Source organism: Meriones unguiculatus, chromosome 7 (genome assembly GCF_030254825.1).
Source record: "Meriones unguiculatus strain TT.TT164.6M chromosome 7, Bangor_MerUng_6.1, whole genome shotgun sequence".
Classification (NCBI taxonomy): Eukaryota; Metazoa; Chordata; class Mammalia; order Rodentia; family Muridae; genus Meriones; species Meriones unguiculatus.
In genome coordinates this window covers 43,745,434-43,769,300 of record NC_083355.1, presented here as the reverse complement: position 1 = coordinate 43,769,300, position 23,867 = coordinate 43,745,434, and the positions used below count along the sequence as shown (strand labels likewise).

Genomic DNA, 23,867 nt, shown 5'->3' with positions numbered 1-23,867 from the left:
CCCCTGCCCTTGTCTTATAGCTCAAATGCCAGCTCCCCTACTGGGGACTCAGGAGTGATAGGGGAACCTCCCCCAAACAGGCTACTCTGAGAATCCAGGCAGAACATGGGGAGCCTCGGGGGATAAAGGCAGGGAGGGAGCCTCAAAATCTCAAAAGAGAGCAGCACGGCAGAGGCCCAAAGGAACAGAACTGATGGGAGCAAGGCAGGCTCAGGCTGCTGTGTACACGGGGAGGGATGAAGACAAGCACTGGGTCCAGAGAGAGGCCAGGTCCTATGCAGAGGCCATTCCAGCTGGGAGTGAGATGCCACACCACAAGGAAAGCAGTGGGGACCAGGAGAAGGTTCTGGCCCTCAACACCAATGGCTTTGCAGGTCCTACATTCCTGTATCTGTGCCAGATAGTTTATGTCAACTTGACACAGGCTAAAGTCATTTGAGAGGAGGAGCCTCAAGTAAGATCAGGCTGTAGGCAAGCCTGTAGACCGTTTTCTTCATCAGTGACGGCTGGGGGATGACCCAGCCCACTGTGTGCCATGCCTAGGCTGGAGGTCCTGGACTGCGTAAGAAAGTAAGCTGAGCAAGCCAAAAATTAGCACGGGCCTCTGCATCAGCCCCTGCCTCCAGGTTCCTGCCCCGTGGGTTCCTGGACTGACTTCCTTCAATGACAAACAGTGATTTGGAAGCATAAGCCAATAAACCCTTTCCACCCCAGATTGGTTTCTGCCACGGTGTTTCATCACAGCAACAGTGACCCTCACTAAGACAGCGTCCTAGCTAAAACACACATACTGATAATCAGTGACCTTTCCAGACTGAGAAATCAAGGCCTGTCTCTAAGGCTATTACTCAGCTAGTTAGTCCTTAGGATCTGCTCTGTTCAAGCCTTCACCAGGCCCAGCAATGGGAACTCCTAGCTCAAAGTCAACAAGCAGCTAGTAACAGAGCCAAACCAACAGGCTACCTTTTTGCTGGTTTATTCATTCGTTACTGAGTAGATGCCGATGCAAGCCCAGCAGAGGCCTTCTTAGGGCTCAAATGTCACTCTGATCACCCCACTGAGTACCCCCTGCCCTGACTCAATAGAAGCAATCAGGGCTCTGTAAGGAGCCTGCTCCCCTCCCAAGCTCCAAGAGCTCCTCAAGAGCCTTTCCCACGCCTGATAAATATCCATGTATGAGGCTACAGCAATTTCAGCTCTGGAGCCCCAGTTCTTTGTTCTTAAGCAGGTATGGGTAGCTATAGATAGACGTTCAGGGTAAGGGTTGGGAGCAGGTTCCAGGATGGGCCCAAGCTTAAAATATACATTGTAGCTGGGATAAAGAAACTGCCAAACCCACCCAAGATGGCCTGCCTTCCCACTGTCTCCTCAGAAGCCTGGACTGGGTGGAGGATGACCCAAAGCACCGGTTCCTATGCTGCCTGACCACCTCAGGCTGCTGTTCCCAGCGTCCACAGTGGCTGACATGACCTAAGAGCTTATCTGCTGTGGAACGACTAACGGACAGCATGTCCCTGGCAATCCCTTGTGTTTCTCACGGCACATTTGACCGTGGAAAGGGTGGGAAATCCGCTTGAGCCTTTGGGAACATTTTAATCACTTAGAACTAAATCTACCCAGGGAGAGGGTGGGAAGAACACCTACTTCATTCCTACCTGCCCATCTACTCCCATCCTGACTCCAGGACAGGACACCGGCAGCAGCAGCCAGGAACATGCAAAGAGGATAAACACCCCCTCCCCACCCCCCAACCTCTTGCCTGTTCCTTGTCACTGGAAGGTGTGATCAGGCCTCCCGTCAGAGCCTGTGGGTAGGGGACCCCAGAGGTACACTTTGGTCACTGAGGGCCTCCCAGGCCACAGTAGAGGACAGCCTGGAAAGAGCCACAGACAGTAGCTCATCATGTGGGTGCTGGGAACTGAACCCCGGTCTTCTGCAAGAGCAGTAAGAGCCCCTAACTGCTGAGCCATCTCTCTCCAGCCCCTCTAACGAAATCTCACACCCCAGTCTCCCTACCTCCCAATCAGATAAAAGTAAGCAAAGAGCTGTGAGTCTGGTCTCTTAGACCCCAGTGTTCACGGTTCAGAGCTGAAGGTTTCTTGAGCAGAGACAACAGTTCTCGTGAGAAATGCAGTTTCCTTTGACAGCGGCCACTGGCCCTTACTCCTCCTCAAGGTAGGGCAGGTGGGGAATTTCAGAAAGCAGGAACTTTTCTTTCCCTTCTTTTTAGAGACAGATTCTCACTTTGTAGCTCTGGCTAGCCCAGGACACATTATGCAAACCAGGCAGGCCTTGAACTTACAGAGACCTGCTTGCCTGTCTCCTGAGGACTGGCATGAAAGGTTGGCACCACCATGCCGTGCCCAGACTAGGGACTTTTATTCTCAGGTAGAATGTTTTGTTCAGAACTCAATTCTCAGCTTCACTTTGGGAAAACCGTAGTTCCTCTCACCTCTCAGGGGCTTCCACCGAGCTAACATGTACCTCGTCCACTCATTCAGACTGGTGTTTTCTAGCCATCTGGGATTCTTAAGTCGCCCTGGGGTCTGCCTGGAGGCTACTGCAGCTCAGCAATGACCTTCGAAGGTGTGAGCGGGCGGCATGTGGCGGTGCACAGGCAGCCGGACACCTGCTTTCACAGGGTGAGGACTCACCCAGCAGCAAGCACAGTACACACCCTCAGTGCCACAAAGCTCCGCCCTTCCTGGAGAAGGCAGCAGACCTCACTCTATGGGTACCCTGTACTGGCACTCCTAGTCAGCCTCAGCCAGAACTCAGAGAATCCCTCAGAATTTTTCCTTAAAGCTTTTGAAGCAGATTACAGTAGGCATCAGCTCAGCTACTTTGAGTTCTAGGAAGGCAATGCAGCAGCCTGTGCCCCCAGACAAACGTACCTCTGTCCGCTCTCCATGTGTGCCATCCAGACCAGCCTAGAGGAGTGACGGGAGCTGAATGTGGTGGCGCACGCCTTTAATCCTAGCACCTCAGAGGCACAGGCAGCAGATCTTTGTGCACTCGACGCCAGCCTGGTCTACAAAGCAAGTTCCAGGACAGCTAGGGCTGTCAGAGTGACCGTAGGGGCACTGGGCTGGGGGGGTGGGGGTGGGAAGAAGAGTCTACAACAGCTGAAGCAGACTGAGTTCCTGGCAGGACAGTGGTCCCAGTCCCCTAGACCCTTGGAGGAGATGGTATATATGAGGCACGGGGCAAGATCAAGCCTGTTCCACGGCCTCGCTGTTCCCACGTGCTTCCACACTGTCAAGTGGTGGTGACACTGCAAGTGAAGCACCCAGCAGGGGGCAGCACTGAGGTGCAGGCCCACCGGGTGAGAGCTTGGGGCAAACATTCACGGACTAACCCCTGGACACTCATCTCTACCACAGGTTGCAGGCAAGAAGGGAGTCTATCTTTCAGAGAGGCTGGGATGTGTACTAGGATGAGGCTCGGAGGGCTGGGGGGACAGGATAAAAGGGAGAGAAAGAGCCTGGAGGGTGGGGATGGGGTGGGTGCACACCTTTAGTTCCAGCTCTAGGGAGGCAGAGGCAGGAGGATCTGTGAGTTTGAGGCCAACCTTGTCTACAGAGTGAGTTCTAGGACAGCCAGGGCTACACAGAGAAACCCTGTCATGAAAAGCCAAAAAAAAAAAAAGAGGGGGCTTCCTTCCCACCCCCCTCTGACTTCCATTACAGCTAAAACACGCCCACTCCTAGGGAACAGGGACCTGGCTGTGGTCACTGTGTTTATAAACAAGGCCTGGTGGGCAAATAGGACAAACTGCCAAGGAGTTCCATTAACAGCCTTGTCATCTATTCAGGGAAAGACTATAGGTCACCTGGGCCAACCCATATGGCCATTAGAGAGAGTTACGTGGGGACACTGGACCCCTCGGGGGCTGAAGGGGGAGCCCTTGCTTGACTCCTGCTCCAGCCGCCTCCTGACCCATGCTCCCTCTGCGCTCTCTCCCCGCAGAGTAATTGAGACCAGAAGCAGCTCTCCCGTGGCTGACAAAGGCCCCTTGTTCCAGGGGCCTCACGCTGTGCTCTGAGCCAGCTGAGAGCATCCTTAAGAGAAGAGGCCAGCTGCTCCATGCAGGGCCGAGTCACCTCAGCTCCTCCATCACCCCAGGACAACAGACCCTGAGGTGGCACCCCAGCTCAAACACAGAGAACACTTGCAGGTAGCAGCCTTACGAGGGAACTTCTTACAACATATACCCAGATTTTCTGGAATGGGAAACAGCTGAGCCTGCCAGCTTAGGGCTAAAGGCTCTCGTCATCACCCAAGTTTGTTCCAGGCCCTGTCCAAAGGGCATCATGGACTTTTACATTCAGTTCTCATCACAACCTAGTTTGTAGGATGGGTGGAGCGACTCACCCCATTCTCCCAAATGATGAAGAGAATGAACAAGACAGGGCCTTGGACCTGCCTGGCCTCCAAGCCCCTTCAAGGCTGGCTGAAGGAACAAATCCTCTGATGATTCTCTGAGGAGCCTCTGCTCAGCACTGTCACTTACAGGGTGCCCGGCAGATAGATGCAGGGAGAAAACCTGGATATGCACGCAGAGCTCTGACCTGCTCCTCAGGTGGATTCCATTCCCTGCATCTTACAGGACGGTAGTGGAGAGTGGGAAGAATACCCACTTAACTGATGTGGAAACTCAAGCTCCCAGAGACCAAGGAACCAGGAATTAGTTCTCTGACCCACAGCACAAGGCTCTTCCCACAGTCTCAAGTCAATGGACACCACACTCAGTAACTGCCAAAGGGAGGATGGGCAGGAGAGCCAAGGAAAGAAGGGAAAGGAACCAGGCATGGTTCAGGGGCCAGAAGTTCAGAGGTGGCCTAACCTTACCAAGCTCTCACTGTGTCCTGGGTCCCGGGGCTCTGCTGTCTTTTTATAGCTGGAAGTAACAAGCATACCTGTGGCTAGGAAAGAAGACTATGAAATCCCCTTCTCCAAAGACTAGGCTTTGTCTTTTTTCTACTTAAAACTATGAGAGTCTAAGGTGGAACAAATGCAGATTGTCCACAGATGGATACATGGATAAACAGTGTAGCATATCCGTAATACTGAAATACTATTCAGCTCTCAAAAGGAAGGAGAGGGAAAGACAAGTGGGGCATGCATGGACCTGAAGGCACTGTGATAAGTGGTCACATACAGAGAGAATGGTGGTTGCCAGGGGCTGGCAGGGTGTGGGGTAGGGAATGCAGGGAAGGCAGTGTTTAATACTGCCAGAGAAGAGGGTGGAAAGTTCCAAAGCCACATGGTAGCGATGGATCTAGAAAGACGAGTGACTGGATTCCCACAGGTGGTCCCCTGACCTAAACAGGCGTGCTGTGGTGTGTGCACTCCATCCTACCTCTCTTTCCCCACAAGACAATTAAAGGTTTAAAAAAATACAGAAGGTTAAGTAAGCACAGTGGCACACTCCTATGATGTTACACTCGGGAGACGGAGGCAAGAGGATCAGGAGTTCAAAGCCAGCCTTGGCTACACAGAGAATTTGAGGCCAGCCTGAGCTAAATGAGGTCCTGCACAGGTGGAAAGCTAATTAAGACTGTTTAAACACGGTCAGATTTGCCGATTTGGGCGCTGAGGTAGGGAGTGGCCTTCATGACTTCCTCCATTTATCTTTAAGAGCTCTAATCTCTTAAAAGGCCAGGTCATAAAAGACAAAGAAATCGCTCTAGCTTGCCTTTCCCCTTCCTGCAGCCAGCCATGACGGGCTGGACCCTGGGAACGCGCTAACCAGCCAACGTGTAGGTCTTAGCTGGGAGATAGCATCTGGAGTCTGGAATGGTGTAGTTGGAAATAGACTGGGATAAACATGGAGAGTCCCCTGGGAGCAGGGGACCAAAGCAAGCGAATGGGGATGCTTCAGGCTGAGCTGCGGGCCAGCAGGGAGAGGTAGACGATGAGGTGGCCTTACAGAAAACCCACAAGGCCTGGGAAGAAAGGGATGACTCCTAAGCGGGGAAGAGACGGACCAAGCATCAGGGTGTTTCAGTAGATCTTCAGTGGCAAAGGACCACCGCCTAGAAGTCATTGTCTCCACTCCATCTATGAGCACTGTCCTTTATCCAACCAGCAGCCAGTCAAGCTTGGCCAGCCTTGGGTGGGGGTCCCTGAAGCTGTGTGAAGGTAGGCCTGTCACTCATCTCTTCTGGTCTTGGTCCCCTTCTCCTCAAGACAGGACTGGACTCCTTTGGCCTTAAACCCTATAGAGCATCTTTCTTTTTATTCATTCCTTAGCACCCCCACACCTCCTCACCCCCAACACTTGCCTGGCTCCCAGCCCCTCCTATTCAAGGCAAGCAGGGTGCCTTAATTTCCTGGGCCACTCCCTGCACATTCCTGCTCCTCTGAGCTTGCCGGGAGGGTTCCTCCCCTAAATGCCTGCCTCACTTCTGCTGTCCCAGAGCCTGCCCACTTGCTAAAGGAACAGAGCCCTAAGAGAGCAGTTACATGCCTGCTACTACAGAAGCTGATTACAAGTACTTTAAAAGGTATATCGAAAGGCTATCTACAGGCCTAAGTAAGGGCTCATGATGCATGCCATGAAAATAGAAAAAAGATACAAAACACACATAACAATTAAACCTACATAATGGTGTACACACCCCAAGGGAGGGCGGAAGCATAGAATTACATAATGAAGGGGACACTCCAGGGCTGTGGGTCAGGATGAGAGGGCTGGTGACTGGTAAATCTCTTTACCATGACTACAACTTACACACACACACACACACACACACACACACACACACCCTGCTTTTGGACTCTCAGATCCCCCTGGCCCATGTCCATCTTGAAGCCCCCCTACCTCCAGCCCAGACGACTTTCCCTGTTGGTTTCCATCCCATTCCTTACACAGGGCAGTGGGGGCTGCAAGGCACCCTAGCGATGGGCTTTGGAGCTGGTGGTGGAGGCTAGCTGAGTCAGGCGCTGGTTCTCCTGACTTCACGCCTGGACCTTGGACAGGCATTTAACCTCACTGCCTCAGTGTCCTCGTCCTCATGACCCTTCCTGCCCATACAACACTGTGGAGAGCCCCTGAGACCATAGTGAGGGCTGCTTCAGTGCTGGGCTCTTCCTCAGTTTTCTGGGGCATCTTGTACTGCTCTCTGAGGGCCTGTAATGGAGTATTAGCCCCTCACTCTGACAGCGTACCCACTCTGCAGAGGCACTGCAATTTCCCAACCTCAAATTTATAATGCTGCCTGGCTCTTTTTCCATACATTGTTTCCTTCTAGGTGCACTAGGCAGAAATGTCCTGTGGCCAGAGGTGACAGTACTCCAGCCAATGGCAGTCTGAGGCTCTTATGACAGACAGCAGAACATCACTCCAGCTCCTTGACCAGGCCAGTAGCCATGCCAAGGCCTTTCACCTGGACCTCAAGACGCCTTGACAAAGGGCGCAGATGCAGAGACAGCACCACAGAGACAGCGAGGCCTTCCCTGTATACTGTAAACAGAGGTACGTTGGCCTCAGGGTCCATCTGTGAAGTAGGACGGGGAGGTCACCTTCCTCGCAGAGCTGTAGCAGGGTCACAGCAGAAGGCACCGGGATGTGCTCTTCTAGGAACACAAACACTGGACGCACGTGGTTGCGACTAGTGCTGCCGTTGGTCTGCACTAACTGGCACAGCCGACCCAGCCTCCAGCTCCAGGTGCTCTGGCCGCAGCACGGCCGGAAGACAGCACCTCAGCGTAGGAGCGAGTGCCTGGAGCTCAGAAGAGGGGGCCCCTCATTGGCCCCTGGCTGGGCTGAGTGTAGAGGCCCCAGGGAGAGAAGGGCACAAGGTGGGCTTTCTCTCCACCATCGTCTCCACCTTCCCATGCAGCATTCCTTAGGTCCTTCCTCTACCACAAAGCCACCCCTGGCTCTGCCCCCAGGGCCTACTGAAGAGAAGCAACCTGGGCTCCGGAGCTCTAGGGGTTACCTTCCTTAGACATGTGGCAGCTATGGGAACAGGCTGTTGTGCAGCTCTGTGGGGCCTGGCCATGCGGGACTGACCATCCAGCCTGGCTCTCCTCAGTGGCTCTGAGGTACTTACAGTGCAAGACTTTCTAAGCCACGAACCCCCACCCTTCCTCAGTGCCCAGGAGACAGCTGAGATGACTCCGTGGCTCAGAGCCCGGGGCTGTGCTCAGGAGACTGAGTGCTAGAGAACTTCAAAGGCCTCTAGAGGCCTTGGGCTCTGAGCTGCCCACTCACTGGCCTGGTCAGCTGGCAGCAGGAACGTCTGTGTTTCTTTTAATATCAACTCCCAGGCATTTAACATTCTTCGAAGCTTAAACACAGAAACCTTTCCTTAGCAGAATGTGCTCTCTGCTTTGCCAAATACAACCTGGCGGCCTCCCCTCCCCCACTACCTCCATCTGCTCCTGTCTCCAAGAGTCAATGATTTATGGTGCTTCCTCTGGACCTGAGTGGCACAGTGAGGGCAGAAGCGGCAGGGCTACCATCCAGGTGGGAGACTCCTGGCCCTGGTGTCTGAGCTGGAGAGAAGCCGTGGCTGGCTGGATCCTGGGCTGGCTGGCCCTGTCGCCCTTTCATTTCACAGCCATCAGTGGCCCAGGCAGTGTGGCAGCTTCTCACACCTCTTGGCTGCACGGCTGCTAAGGCTGGCCAGGTTGGCCTGGAACACAGTCCTGCCTGCTTAGGCCTTGCCCAGGGGCGGAGAGATGGGGTTCCTGCCACTTAAGAGGACATGTGACAGGGACTGGACTTAAAGAGAGCTTTCTGTCATCATCCTCTTTCCGAAACAATGAAGGGCTGCCACATGGTTGCCTAGCAGCACTGTCTCCCTGGCGACAGCACTGGGGAGCAGGGTACAGGTCCCTCGGCATCAGGAAAGCTGTACTTAGGAAACTGAGGCAGATGGCTAGGCCTCTACCGGAGGGCACCACCTCTGTAGACTGAACCCAAGATGGGTGGGGGTAGGGAACACCCACACAGCTCCCAGTGGCACCAAGGGAAAAACCAGATGTAAAACTTCAGGCTCACTGTGCACCAGAGAATAATCATTTCCTGAAAAAAGGACACTACGGGACCTGGAGAGGTGGCCCTGTGGCTAAGACCACTTAGAGGACCCAGGTTCTGTTCCTAGCACCCACATGGAAGCTCACAACCATCCTTAACTCTAATTCCAGGGGATCCAGCACCCTCCTCTGGTTCCGAGGGCATATTTTGCCTGCACCCATGTGCATTCACCGTGTATTTTTTTAAAATGAGATGCTCCCTGCTCAGAACTAATACAATGTGCTTGCTGAGGTCAAGGGTTAAGACTCCTGGAGTACGCATGCCTGTGGCCAGCCTTGCCGTATATCCCCTGATTCTCAGTCACAGAATCTACACCCAGTGTGAATGGCTCCACGCTAAACATCATCCCTCAAGCTTTCTCAAGAAGATAAGTAGACAGAAGCCATCTTCAAACCTGGCACAATGTTCCAGAGATGCAAGTACACAAATGACCTTTCCCCTCAATTTCCAACCTCAGGCCACCAAGAAACACCACTGAAATATGTGCACTCACCCTAAGGCTCTGACTCTACTGATATTCCAAGGCCTCACCCTGAGACAGACACTCCCAACACAGGTGAGGACAATGCAGGAACTAGGAGCCCAGCAGCCCAGCTGACTTTAAACCCTTTTGGTAGAATAGCAACCACAGGAGAACACAGGGTTCCCTCCCTCCTCACGCCCATAGCAGACACTGCTCTTTATAAACAGTGATCTCTTTTCCTGCTTGGAACAGCCTTAGGCTGCCTCCCAATATAGTGTCACACAAAAAGCCACCAACTGACCTAAAGCGACTGTGAAAACAAAGGCACCTAACTCCCTTGCAGAGCCAGGATGGCCTGGGGACCTGGTATCTCATTGCAGCTGGAACACAAAAGACCAAACGACTCCTTAAGAACTCCTTAACGGTACCCCCAGGTCTCACCCTGGCTCCTTACCTGGATCTGCCCCTTGCCCATGATCTTGTCCACAATCTCATTGTTGTCCTTGTTGACCTTGGTCTTGTCGTAGCACTTCTCATAGCACAGGATCCTCAGGGACTGTGACCCCTCCAGCTCGATCTCAAACTCCTGGTGACAGATCAAAGAAACAAAGGGCCCTGAGCCTCTGAAGGTGGGGCTTGTGGCTCCCCAGCTTCCCAGCAAGTGTGAGCCTCGGCTTTGTAAGGCTGGGGTGAGCAGGACACAGAGGGCACTGGTACTTTCCGGGAAACCCCAGGATTCACTGACCTAGACACTGGTCTGCAGGCAGATGACTAACAGGAAGTAAAGGGCCGGGGAGAGACAGCCAGTCCAGCCACTGATGTGGTCACCCCCAGCAGAGAGGCATGCTCAGTGACAAACCATGACAGAAGCCTCTGCTACTCACCTCATCCCATTTGGGCTCCGTTGTGTCCCGAAACACCCTGGTTTTGGCTTTGCTGACGAAATAGCCAAAGGAGTCCACCTCCAGAGTACAGTAAAGATCTGCAGGGGGAAGGCAGACACACCAGATGAGGCCTGAACAGGCCAGGAACAGGGAGGGCCAGGGCACAGGTAGTGGTGGTCAAGGGTTACAGCTCTGCAGGGCAGGACCTGAGCTTTAGCATCAAGGACACATGGATCCTACAGCATCTCTACAGACTATGTGACCTGGGCCAATCCCCGGAGCCTCAGCCTCCCATGCTCAAAGTTCAAATTAGTGACCACAGGGAGATGGCAGAAGACCAGGGCAGGTCATGAGCCTGTAAAGGCCTTGACCATGCCGAGGCACTGGCTACGCTGGCCACACTCTAATTTTTCTCTGGCTTTACTGTAGGTATTCTGTAAATTCACTCTCACTCAGCCTTCCTGAGCTGCTACCCACACAGGAGCAAAGAAGACCTGCTTCCTGTCTTTCATGTCACAACCGCATGGCAGGTGCCAGGACTATAGTTCACCTTGAGCATGATGGGGACACAAAGTGGAGGCCTGTTCACCCCAGAATCATGGGGAGGCTTCCCAGCAATGACAACTGAATGAATGGCTATTTATGGGCCAATAGTATAAACCCTGGAGCCCTGAGTTTCTGAACCTGTGTGCATGGGACTGAGTTATTTCACAGCTCTGTGACTCAGTTTCCTCATCTGGCAAACAGAAACTATAAACTCACTGGATAAGAAGTAGAATAACAGCTTTAATTAAAGATAGGTGTTGTGGGCTGGAGAGATGGCTCAGTGGTTAAGAGCATTGTCTGCTCTTCCTAATGGACCCAGGTTCAATTCCCAGCACCCACATGGCAGCTCACAACTGTCTGTAACTCCTATTCCAGGGGATCTGACGCCCTCACACATGCAGACAAAACACCAATGTACACAAAATAAAATAAATGTTAAAAAAAAAAAAAGATAGGTGTTGTGGTGCACACCTTTAATCCCAGCATTCAGGAGGCAGAGGCAGGTAGATCAGGGACAGCCTGATCTACACAAGTGAGTATAAGGACATAGTAAGACCCTGTCTCTAATAAAAATGTTTCATTGAGATAGAGATTTCCTCAGTAGTAAAGCACTTGCCTAGTATGTGCAAGGAATGAGGGTTCATCCCCACCACCCCAAATACTACACACACAGTAAGATTTAAGCTCACTTTCAGGCCAATAAAAACAAATGTGATTGCCTTGCTTTTTTTTTTTTTTCTTTTTGAGGCATGGTAGTACACTCCTTTAATTCCAATACTCAGGAGGCAGAGGTAGGCAGATCTCTGTGAGTTTGATGCCAGCCTGGTCTACACAGCAAATTCTAGGACAACCAGGGATACACAGAGAGACTGCCTCAAACAAAATTAAAAAAACAAAAAACAAAAAACAAGATCCATTTTAGATTTATTTTGTGTGTATGGGTGTTTTGCCTGCATATGTGTCTGTACCACACATGTAGCTGGTGCTTAGGAGGCCAGAAGGGGGTGTTGTATCCCCTTACCTGGAGTTACAGATGGTTGTGACCCACCATGTGGGTGCTGGGAACTGAACCCAGGTCCTCTGCAGGGGCAGCAGCAGAGCACTGGGCCATCTCTCCAGGCCTGTGACAGCCTTTTATGGAGAAGGAAGCTGAGGCTTAGAAAGGCTAGAAACTTGTCCAGGGTCACAGAGTTGGTAATCGCAAGACATGGGCTTGAGTCTAGGTTTCTGTAGCTCTAAAGGGAAGGCTTGCGGGAGGGCACACCCCGGAGACAAAGGACTTCCCTTCCCCGCCAAGAGGAGCTGACTTCTAGACTCTGAGGGAAAGTCCCACAACTCCAGGTGTGTTGGCAGGAACCCAGCTCAGAGAGATCAGAGCTGCAGTCGAGAGGAAAGAGCCCTCAATAGTAGGACTGCAGGGACAGTGGCCACTCAACTTCTTCTGATGGCAGAGGGGGCACTTACTGGCTGATTGTTTAAACCCCTTGGCAGAGTGGACGATGACGTGAAGGAAACCGTACAGTCCTGGAGACTCATCGTCTGCAAGAGAGCAAAGACAGAGGCTAGAGGTGTAGGGCGCCCAACAGCTCATCCACCCTGGGCTGCTGGGAAGGCAGACAGCGCCACCTGCTGGCCATCTGGCAGACAAGCCCACCACTCACTGCTTTCCCACAGTGTGAGCTGTCTGCTCAGACTGGGAGCAATCAGTACCTCCTCTCCCTGAACACGGCTGATCCCTAGGCTGCCTAATCCTTCAAAATGGAAAGAAACTAATTTAAGTCACTTCGTTCTAGTGGGGGGAAAAAAAGCTCAGAGGAAGGCTTGGCCCTGGTTTGGGCCCCCAGGCCCCCAGCTCAAAGCCCCTTTCATGACCTGGATGGTGGCACACGTCGCAATCCCAGCACTGGGAAGGCAGAGACAGGAAGATTGGGAGTTCACAGAGCAGGCACCGCCATCCAGCATGAGGAGAGCACACCTCGGGCCAGTTTCTGGCCTCACTGAAGCTCTCCCTACCCAGAATCCTCTTGCAGGCTCCTGGAATTACAGCACCATCTCCAAATTTCCTTGCTTGGCACTCAAGGCCTCCCAACTCTACTTCCTGAAATACCTGCCCTGATTCCTCATATCTTTCTCTAGTCTACCCACTGTCTGGTCCTCCCCCAAATCCCTGCCCCCTCCTGCAGCCTTCTGTTCTGGAGGGACACTTTCTCATGAACTCAGCACCACCCAGGTTCCATCACTGTCTCCAGGGTACAGATTTTTTTCTCTCAAACCGAAGAGAAAACCAAGGAACACCTGAGCCCTTGAGAGGGTACGTCCCCTTTCCAATCCCTGTGTTCTTGGCAGGAGGACTGTTCCAGCCACCCGGGCAGTGTGACCGGCTGTTGGCAGCCGTGCCTATCCTCTGTTCTTGTAGAAGACCCCTAGCAATGCCCTGGGAGCCTGGACCTGCTGGCAGGGCAGCCTGGAGTTCCAAATCTTACCATCCTTATTGCTGGTGACAGGAATGTTGTGCACAGTCCTAAGCTTGAAACAGGATCCCGTGAGCACCTGGAGCTCCACAGAGCTCAGGACAAAGGCCTGGAGATCTGTGGGAGAAGCCAGAGGGCAGAGAGCTTCATTTCAGTCCACTAGGACCTGCTGCTCTTCCTTGCAGATGCTTCAGAAAATCAGCTCAGATTCCAGTGTTGGGACTGAGGGAAAGTCCTTCAGGGACTCACACGAGCACAGCTGTGGGTGCTGGCAGAGACTCGTGTGAGCAGGAAGCAAGACAAGGGGTACACCCAACCCAGGGCGCTAGGTGGCCTGTGATGAATTCACTGTGTGCTTTAATTGGGGCTCAAAGGATGGTAATATCCCAAGACTGCCACCTCCCTGGCATGTTAAGATGACTATGAGGACTGAAGACAGACACTGGACATAACAAGCTTAGAAAAACACAAGGCCCTTTGCTGCCAAGGACACCTGCAGAACAGGGTGGAACCGGGCGGGAATTTACCCTTCTTCTGTAGCTTCTGAATCGCTTCTCTCCACTCCGACCTCTCATAGTCAGAGGACAGGAGAAACAGGTAACTCTGGAAAGAGAGGTAAGGTTTCAGAGCAGTGACCTCAGCTGGGAAAGCTGCAACCCCAACCTCTAGGCGTCCCATCAGGCCCCTCTGAGACCGATGGAGGAGGCAGTGCCAATGGTGGCCAGCAGAGGGCAGCAGCTTACTGCTGGCCGGGAGAGCATGTCAGGGCTAGAGCTGACTGAGGCAGCAGTCCTGGGAAATGGAGGTCCCTCCTAGCCATGGTCAGCACCAGAAGCCACAGAGTGGGCAGCCCCGCGCTGAGAGACAGGTGGCCTCCACCCCGCTGCTCCTGACCTTTCCATTTCGATTGTGTATCCGGAACGGGATGGTTGGGGAATTGAGCAGCAGCAAGAACTCATTCTCAAACATCTTCTTCTTGAGGCGCTCGATGGCTCGGCTCTGTCCTTTGTTGGCTTTCTGCAGGGGACGAGACACGGGCATTTTCCCTCATGCGAGACTCCACATCCCACTCGGCTGTGCCGACCACAACACTGTCCTGCGTGCTGATCATTTTCTTATTTTGCTGCATTTCATGAAGTTTTGGTGTCTAAGGCCTAGGTATGCGCCTCCCAAGTGCCAGCTCAGGGGAGCACACCATCCACATGCAACTAATCCATGCCCACACGTTACAGAACACCCAAGGTCAGTACAGCCAGACCACCCCAAAGCCAGAGTGTCACCTCCTACCCCCTAGTACCGGAACTAGCCAGTGATAAGCACTTCCTCTGCTCCGCTTCTGAGGAAACCCCAACGACCTGACCAGTCCTGAGGCTTTCGGGCAGCCATGGCTATGTGGGAAGGCTTCTTCTTGCAGACCCTGTAACTAACCTCTGACATCACCCTACCACTCAATCACCATACGAGAAGCCCCCATGGAGCCACAACTGCTCGGCTGACAGCAAGGCCTGCGGTCCCATCCGCTGCCCAGCTTGCCCTGCCCACCGGCAAGTCAGTCCTGCGCTGCCCAAGTAGCTCTCTCCCGTTTCCCAACCTCGTATTTCATCAAGAAAGCCGCCTCTGCGTCACACCTCAGTCACTGAATCCCCCAAGCTCTTCAACGTGGATTAACCTCATCTTTTTTTCCTTCGTGGATGTGTGGTGTACACGCGTGTGTGAGCATGTATGTGCAGGCGTACAGGCGATGCTGGAATCTTCCCTGATCCCTCTTACACAGTGTTTTTTTGAGGTAGGTTCTCTCAGTCAATCTAGAGCTCACTGATGGGGCTAGTCCCAACAGCCGGGTTGCTGTGCGGTTTCGAGCGCCGGAATGACAGCAGCCCCCCCCCCCCCCCCGCCCGCCAGTATTTACACGGGCTCTTTTTATCTGGACTCTGGCTTTCTCGCTTACGGCAAGCACTTCACCCACTTTATCTCTGGCAGAACTCTAACACAGCCTGCAGCCAGCCCTGTGGCGGTGGCTCTCACATCCTGTCAGAAGAAGGTAATCAACGCTCTCAGAGGCCTCTCTGCTGACAGAATACACACAGCTGCCCAGCCATGTCATTGTGGAGACTCCCGCAGACACAAGGGCAGTAATGTGCACTATAAACCTGCCTCCCAACCGGAAGAACCAGGAACAATCCCAATACCCAAAGACATGCTGGCCAGTTGAGAGAGAATATGCCATAGCTGCTAAAGGGGATCGGACAGTTCAGAGTTCCAGGGAGAAGCTTACCAAGTGCCAGAACAGGACACATGGTCTTGTGTGCAGGCACACGAGCGCGCGCGCGCGTGCGCGCGCACACACACACACAGGAGAGCACTCGAGCACACACACTTCAAGTTGTTAAGCATGTAAAGTGGGAGATGATCCCTTTCACTCTATCTACTAGTATTGTAAGCATTTATGACACTGACAACTAGAAAAAAACTAGTTTTAAAAATTATTATTATGAGCTGGGTGTGGTGGCACACACCTTTAATCCTTGCATGCCTTGGGAGGCAGAGGCAGGCCAATCTCTGTGAGTTCAAGGCCAGCCTAGTTACAGAGTAAGTTCCAGGACAGGCAGGGCTACATAGAGAAACCCTGTCTCAAAAAAACAAAACAAAACAAAACAAAAAACAAGAAAGAAAGAAAAAAAAGAAAGAAATCAAGAGAGAAACAGAAACAAAGAAAGAACATTTAGTATGGCTAGCAACATGGCTCAGTGGGTACATTCAAGGGAGTTAATTCTTCCCTTCCATCATATGAGTTCTGGGGACTGAACCCAGGTCCTCAGGCTTGGTAGCAAGTACTTTTAGTTACTGAGTGAGACTCCTCAACCCCCCAATTGCCCTCTGAACAATGCTTTGGCCTCATCCCATGAGTTTTTGGTCTGCAGTGCTTTCATTTTTTACGCACTTCTAAACAGTTTTCAGTTTCCATTTTGATTCCAATTTTTTGTTTAGATATATTTTGTTACGTATATATTTATTTATTATGTATACAGTGTTCTGTCTGCATGTGTACCTGCAAACCAGAAGAGGGCACCACATCTCATTATAGATGGTTGTGAACCACCATGTGGTGGCTAGGAATTGAACTCAGGACCTTTGGAAGAACAGCCAGTGCTCTTAACCTCTGAGCCATCTTTCCAGCCCTCGATTCCCCCTCTTTAAAAGCACCAATTTTCTAGATGCTGTGAATACGACCCGAAGGCTATCAGGTTTTTAAAGATTGGAGATTCACTTTGTGAACTAACAGACAACTATTTGTGGATGTTCTGTGTGTGAGGAGAGCCTGATTTCTTTCTCAGCACATGCCTATCAGACGAGGTCGGCCAACTGTGGTGGCTGGGTCCCCCTTTCCCTAACTCATTTGCTCTCTAGAGGAGTCAGCTTTTCATGAGGCCTCCTGTGCAGCTGGGGTGGGGGTGGGGGGACGGCGATGATGATGATGACGACGACACACATTCCACGGTTAAACCCACGAGCTTCTGAACACTGGTCCTTGGCTGTCCCTCAGCACTTACACAGCAGGGTCTCCCACTGTGGCACCCCGCTTCCCCTAGCGCACCCCCAAGCTCGCAGAACACCCCAGCTGTGTCTTACCTCCTTCTGGATCTCACTCTTGAGGGCGGAGATCTTCGCTTTCATGTCCTCTAGCTCGTGGTCTGGGAAGAGGTGCACCTGGGGACTGGCCTCTGACTCCTCAGGGGATGGGAACACTAAATCAGCCAGGGGGATGTACCACTTACAGTCATACTGCTGGTGCTTTCTGTAAGCAAGCGGCGGAGAGTGAGCTGGGCAGAGCGGCCTCTGCGGTGCACCCCACCCACAAGGGGGCCCGCTGGGCCTCAGGGAGGTGGAAACACTCCCTGCCCTCGAGGAACTCCAAGCAGGCACATGTGGAACACTGGGAGCCCGGTCAGCCGGCAGTGAGGCCGGGTCTTCACCTTGCTAGTCCTTTACCCAGTGGGACGGGTGCTCTTAAATATCCTAAATCACTGTGTATAAGGAACGGAGCTTTCTTGGCTGGGCTGGTATTTTCTTATCACTTGCCTCCCGCCCTGTCATCTCCTGAGCTCTCTAGACTGAAGCTAGTAAGATCGTCGTCCTACAGCAGAGATGGGCTATAGACACTATCGTGAGTGCCAGCTCTGATCCATCGGGATCACACAAAACCCTGGGTCGAAGCTGGGTGTGGCGGCACATGACTTTAATCCCAGCACTCAGAGGCAGGTGAATCTCTCTGAGTTCCAGACCAGCCCAGTCTATGCAGACAGTTCCAGGCCAGCAAGGCTACACAGCAAGACCCCATCTCAATCAATCAATCCATCAATCAAACTATATCCAAGCCTAGCAGGAAAGGGTGATATGGCTGATTATTAATATCTGCGGCAGGGCTGGAGAGATGGCTTAGCGGTTCAGAGCACTGACTTTCTAGAGGACCCGAGTTCAATGCCCAGAACCCACATGGCAGCTCACAACTGTCTGTAACTCCAAGCTCTGACACCCTCACACAGACACGCATTCAGACAAACCACCAATCCACATAAAATAAAAATAAATAAACTATTAAAAAAAATCTGTTGTGGGAGAAAAACTGAAGGTGGACGCAGCTCCATACACTGCTAGTCATGCTACAGACCCTGTCCCTCCTTACTTCCCAGCAGACACTGGGGCGGGGGCCTCACGAATGTAATCCAGGAGCATGACCCCAGCGCACTGGTTGCTACTGGCATCTCTGTGGTCTAGTTCCTGAGAGTCATGTCCTCCACTGACGCCGGTAATGCCCTCCCTCCTCCCTTCTTTAAATTCCTCCGAGAATTCGATCTGTTCCCAATCTGGTCCCTATGCTGCAGCAGGCACAGGATCCCCCTCTGCAGCGTGAGGCAACATACATAGCACATAACAGGTTATACACGTGGATGGAGGAACACGTGAGCAAATCCAGAGCAACCTTTTCTGCCATGACAGAGCATATCCACACTGCTGAAAAGGAGCTGAAAGGGAGCTTCCGAGTTAGATTAGGGTTCAAATCCCATCTCCTCCATTTCTAGCCATATGACCCTGGGCAACTTACTCGCCTTCTCTATGACTTCTGACTGTGAGGTAGGGAAAAGAGCACACCCCTTTGTGAAGGTGACAGGAAGATTATTCGAAGCACCTGTCATGGCAGAAGCCCCCCCCACAAATGGCAGCAGATGTGATGAATGTTGATTCACAGAGCTGTTATTAGCAAAAAAAAAAAAAAAAAAAAAAAATTGTCCAATATGGAGACAATCCTTGAGTAAATCCTGGCATATCCACAGAGTATCACACAGAAAAGCGGCGTTTGTAACAACTTGCTAGCAGCAAGAAAATGCTTACAGCATAAAACAGAAAAAGGAAAGCCCAAGCTGGATGAAGTGGCAGCACATGCCTTTAATCCCAGCACTCAGGAGGCAGAGGCAGGCAGGTCTCTGAGTTCAAGGCCAGCCAGGGCCACAGAGTTACTCATGTAATAAATAATAAGCATACAAATATAATAAATAAAAAGCAGAGCTTCAGGCTGGGTGTGGTGGCACATGCCTATGATCCCAGCACTCAGGGAGGTAGTGGCAGGGGATCTCTGTGAGTTCAAGGGCAGCCTGATCTACAAAGTGAGTCCAAGACAGCCAAGGCCACACAGAGAAACCCTCTCAGAAAAAAAAATAGTAATAATAAGCAGAGCCCCAAATTGGGCATTCTTTGTTAGTACAACTATGAGAAAAAAATACAAAACCATTAAAAAAATGGGCAATAAATACAGTTGCAGAAGACTTACTTATGCTCAGGTAGGTTATTTTTTCCTGTAATATATTATCTTTGTAATTTAAGAAAGCATGACTTCTTTTTGGAAGCAACTACATAGTGAAGCTGAATTGAGTATGTGTGTGTAAGCCTTAAACTTGCTGTGATCTTTCCGTGTTGGCCTCCCTACCGATAGAAGGCACCTGGCTAACGTGTTTTGTTTTGTTTTGTTTTTTTCTGAAGTGGGGAGGACAGAGGAAGAAACACTGCCCAAGCCAGTTGTCCCTGACTGCGACCCCAAATCCACATCCTCACCCTGCAGAGGTCTTCTTCAGCTTGGCACACAGTAGGACATCTGTGAAGAGAAAGACGTGCCGCAGCTTCCGGGAGCTCTCAGACATTTCCACCAAGAAGCCGTCCTTCACCAGCTGCCGAGTCTGAGGAGACAGCATAGCCCGCACTGCTCAGAGGGGAGAGAGCTTCGAGGGCCCGGCCTGCACTGCTGTGGAGCCATCTCAGAGTGACTGTGCAGCTGAGAGAATGGTTCTGCTTGGAAGCACCAGGCACCGTGGAACGGCACAGTCAGGGCCGCACCGTGTGTGACTAACTCAGCCCCCTTCCCCACAGCTCTCAGCAGCTTCCCCTGGATGTAAGCTCCCCAGAATGACTGGGTTTCTCCATCCTTGACCATGAACACCGCCAATCTCACATCTCCTCCCAGAGGAGAGATTGATCTAGTTTCTAAAGCTCTTCTTGTTCAGCCAGGCCACTGAGGCTCCTCCACGCTACTTCTCAGTGGAGTCCTCAACTGCGGGATTTCCCCAAGGGGGGGCTGCAGAGATCGGGACAGTCAGAAGCACCTCACTGCTCATGAGATGTGGAGTGTTTTTTCCCTGCCACCCTCAGAGCTGGCGGGCTTCTCCGGATCTGTCATCATCTGTCCCAGCCGTCTGTGTGTGCACTGTGTGCTGTGTGACCTACATACTCTAGCGTCTGTGGGTGAGCATGTTGAAAGGAAATGATTAAGAGAATCTGACGCTGATCGTGCTCCACGCCATCTAAGACTTTTTCAGGTATTTTCTGGGGTGTTGCAAACCAGGGCTGGGGACTGCGTACAGACAGCTCCGTGCCCCATTAGTCATGCTTCAGACCCTGTCCCTCATTACTTCCCTTCCCAGCAGACATGGGAGGCTCATAAATGTAACAAAGGAGCATAAAGCCAGTGAGCCTTCCCTCCTAAATGCTCCTTAATTGCCTCGATTAGTCAGAAGGCACCGTATGTGGGCCAGACTGCTGACCCCTGAGGGTCACAGTCTCCCCGATTCTTCACACTGCTTCCCCTCCCTTCCATCAGGAAGGCTCCCAGCCCACCCCCGGGGAGATGCAATGCCACATCCAGGTGTTGCCAAGGACATTTTATCAGCCTGGGTGACCTTAGCCATCCCGGGTACTGGCATTTTCCTTTGTTGGGCTCGTTGCCTAGCTCTGGCCTACCGAGTGAACAGACTAAGCGTCTCCCAGGGGCGTCCTCCTAGTTGGAGCAAGGATGTGTATCAAGCATGAGGTCCCGAGAGGCCCAGCTTCTGGTGGGGCCAGTGTGTGGAGTTTGACAGCCCAGTAAGCATCTGATTCTGACCCTTTTGTCTGGGTATCCCTGTGCCAGGCACGGAGATTCTATTACCAGGTTATCATAGCAGTCTAGGAGACAACAGTCTTAAAAGTTCCTTTCTGTCTGTTTGTTTTTTGAGACAGAGTTTCTCTGTATAGCCTTTGCCTGGAACTCGATCTGTAAAACAGGCCTCAAACTCATATAGAGATCCACCTGCCTCTTCTTCCCAAGTGCTGGGATTACAGGCGTGAGCCATCACTGACCGGCTAGGCTTAAAGTTCTTGACCTAGAACCTGACATGCTGTAGGTAATCAGAGCGGCCGAGGACTGCAGGCCTCCCTTTAGCTGTGAGTCTACAGGATACTCAGCAGCAGCAGGCCAACTGTCTACTCCTCAGTCTAGGTATGAAGCTGTGAAGGGCCTGAACTCACCTCCCCCTTGGGGGTTGTGACTGCAGTCCGGCGGGGATCAATGTCCTCATTAATGCTGGACAGGAAATTCTGGGAGATTCGGAGGGCATCCTGAAGAAGTGGGTAGTCTGGATGGTCCACAGGTGTGTGCTTCAACAGATCCTGGGAGAGGATGTGGAGATGAATTGAGAGGAAGTGGTTCAAGTTCATGAGAAGACAGTGGGGAGCATGCAACCCTCCAAAGAATTCTGAGGGGATACTCCTGGGACCCACACTCTCATCCAGCCATGCCTGTGAAATTGGAACTGAGAAACCAGGGTCAGGAGAGCAGCAGTGAAGGCACTCAGTGTTCCTTTGATTTCTGCTGGACTCGGGTGACTCCTCTCCCCGGAGGCTGCAGCCTGGGAGAAACTATACCTCACCAAGCAGCTGGGGAACCCTCCTCTACCCACTACACAGCTGCTCCAGGACCCTGGAGACCACAAACCAGGGGACGAAGCACCAGCAAGTGTCTGCCTGCTGGGGAGTATTTGGCCAAATATCAAGCTTAGTAGTCAAGCTATATTTAGGACATGGCCCCGTTGGCATGGTTACCATAGACCAGGCAGGCACAGTCAGGGCCCAGGGACCCTCTTGCTTGCTCCCCAAATGGAGTCTCAGTGACATCAATGCCTTCACACGAAACTCCTAACCCATCTCTGGCCACTGTGGGGCGTGACACTCACGTGTAGGACCAGGGTGCTCCGAGTGACTCGGTCAATAGGCTTGTAGAGCAGAGCTGCAGGGAAGGCCAAGAAAGGAGACAGGATGATGAAGTACAAATTCTGGGTCACGGAGATGATTCTCCAAATGAACAGTCACACAGAAGCCACGGGGGTTCAGTGGTAACCCGCACCTCCGTTTTCACTCCATGGACAGATCAAATAAGAGGAATAGGAGGACACACAGCTTTGTCCACTCAGGCTCCCTCCCTACCTGAACCTCCATCTCTTCACCCACTCCTGTGCTGTCCAGGCTCTCATAGCTGAGGCTCCCCTGGGCCCCATCCCCAACCATACAGAGACACCCAGAGAGCCCCGTTAAGAGTTCAGCACTCTGTGGTGCCCTTGGTACTTCAGAATGGCAGGCTGCCCTTCCTCATGCCAGTCAATCCTCAGGCACTTCCAGTCTAAGGACTGGTACAGCCAGCTGGGAACCACACACTTCATTCATTCTCACTCACATATCTGGCCTCAGCTCCATTAAAAAAAAATAAAAATAAAAATAAAAAGACTCTTCTTCATGCCCTCAACCCGCTGACAGAACAGGCTAGGCTGAGGGGTCAAAAGGCAAGCCGGAACACCACCAAAACCCTCCATCCTCAAGCCAGTGGCAGACGGAGGAGCAAAGACTTCCTGAAGGAATCTGGGTGGAGTCCTGCTACAGAAGTCCCCAAAGACGCTAGACAAAGGCAAGGTCAGCCAGGTCCCAAGGGCCACCCTCCTCTGTTGCCCAGACAACGAATGCTGACCACCCAGACCAACAGATCACCCAGATCAACAGGCACTGGTAAGACGCTGCGGCCAGCAGCCCAACACTCCTGCAGGCGGGTCAGTGCTGGTCCTGTACCTGGATCTCCAAGTGCTGGGACCAGGACCTTTCTATCACAGGTGCTCTAAGAGGCTTGGCTGAAGAAAAGTCCGTAACAGAATGTCCCATACAACCTAGCCAGGTCCTTCAACAGCCCCCAAACCAGAGACTCCCAGAGCCCTACACAGCAAGTGCCAAGCAGACACTTCAGGGCGCATCCTGGTGCTCTGGCAATGTGTTTTCGAGGTGTACTAAGTGCCCCATCTGTAGCCCTTGCTTGGCTGCCCATTAGGTCCACATGGGAGCTGCTAAAAGAAGCAGCCGTCCCTACACCCCTTCAGCTAACCCAAAATCTCCAAAGGGTAAAAAAGCTATTTTGCTGACACGGATATGTATCAGAAGCTGGAAAACTGCTGTTTTTCTGTAGCTCTTTCTTAAGCAGCCATTACCAGAAACCCCCCTGACAGCTGGAATGGGCAGATCCACGGGTTCGGGGTGTATTGGGACATGCAGGGGGTCTCATCTGAGGATGCCTGAGGCACCCCACCCACCTGTGGCTTAGGCATCTGTACCGCCCAGAGAAAGTCATACCAGAACCCTCAAGATCTCACAGAGGGCACAAGGTCAGCAGATACAGGCAGGGGTGGGCCCGGAGTCCCATCCCCCAGAAAGCTGACACTGCACCATCGGCCTCTGCAACCCTTTCTGGGTCCCGGGAGGAAGGTTTCTGACTGAGCGCAGAAGTCTGCAGAAATGGTGGATCAGGTTTCAGGGGGGCTATTAATACTCCTGAAGTCACCTCTGACTTCAGCATCCATTTGACAGGGCCAGGGAATGACTCCTGCAGTCTTGGCACTGGCCAAGGGGAATCAGGTGTGGGAGAAAACCAGGCAGGGAAGGATGCCCCCGGGACCTTTGTTCCCCTGGCTTCTGAGTGCGCCCCCTTGCTCCAAGTGCGCCGGCCCCTTCTCTGTGCTTGGGCTCCTCTATCATTCTTTCCCCACTTTTCCTGGAACAGGTGCCATCAAACAAGTGGTCTTGCTCATCTCTCTCCCTCCTCCAGGAAGCCTCCC

General features: G+C 52.4%; 1 protein-coding gene across 4 annotated transcripts in view; it reads right to left on the bottom strand.

Moving 5' to 3' along the window:
* Abr (ABR activator of RhoGEF and GTPase) overlaps positions 1-23,867 on the bottom strand; it is a 184,855-nt gene that overhangs the window by 23,600 nt on the left and 137,388 nt on the right. For all 4 annotated transcript variants that reach the window (XM_021636989.2, XM_060387272.1, XM_021637073.2 and 1 more), the window contains 10 exons: positions 21,951-22,003; positions 21,247-21,387; positions 19,522-19,643; positions 17,044-17,209; positions 14,308-14,430; positions 13,941-14,016; positions 13,426-13,530; positions 12,407-12,481; positions 10,397-10,494; positions 9,967-10,098 (listed from right to left, as the gene is read on the bottom strand). In XM_021636989.2, the coding sequence (XP_021492664.2) occupies positions 9,967-10,098; positions 10,397-10,494; positions 12,407-12,481; positions 13,426-13,530; positions 13,941-14,016; positions 14,308-14,430; positions 17,044-17,209; positions 19,522-19,643; positions 21,247-21,387; positions 21,951-22,003 (1,091 nt within the window). The remainder of the gene's footprint in view (positions 1-9,966; positions 10,099-10,396; positions 10,495-12,406; positions 12,482-13,425; positions 13,531-13,940; positions 14,017-14,307; positions 14,431-17,043; positions 17,210-19,521; positions 19,644-21,246; positions 21,388-21,950; positions 22,004-23,867) is intronic.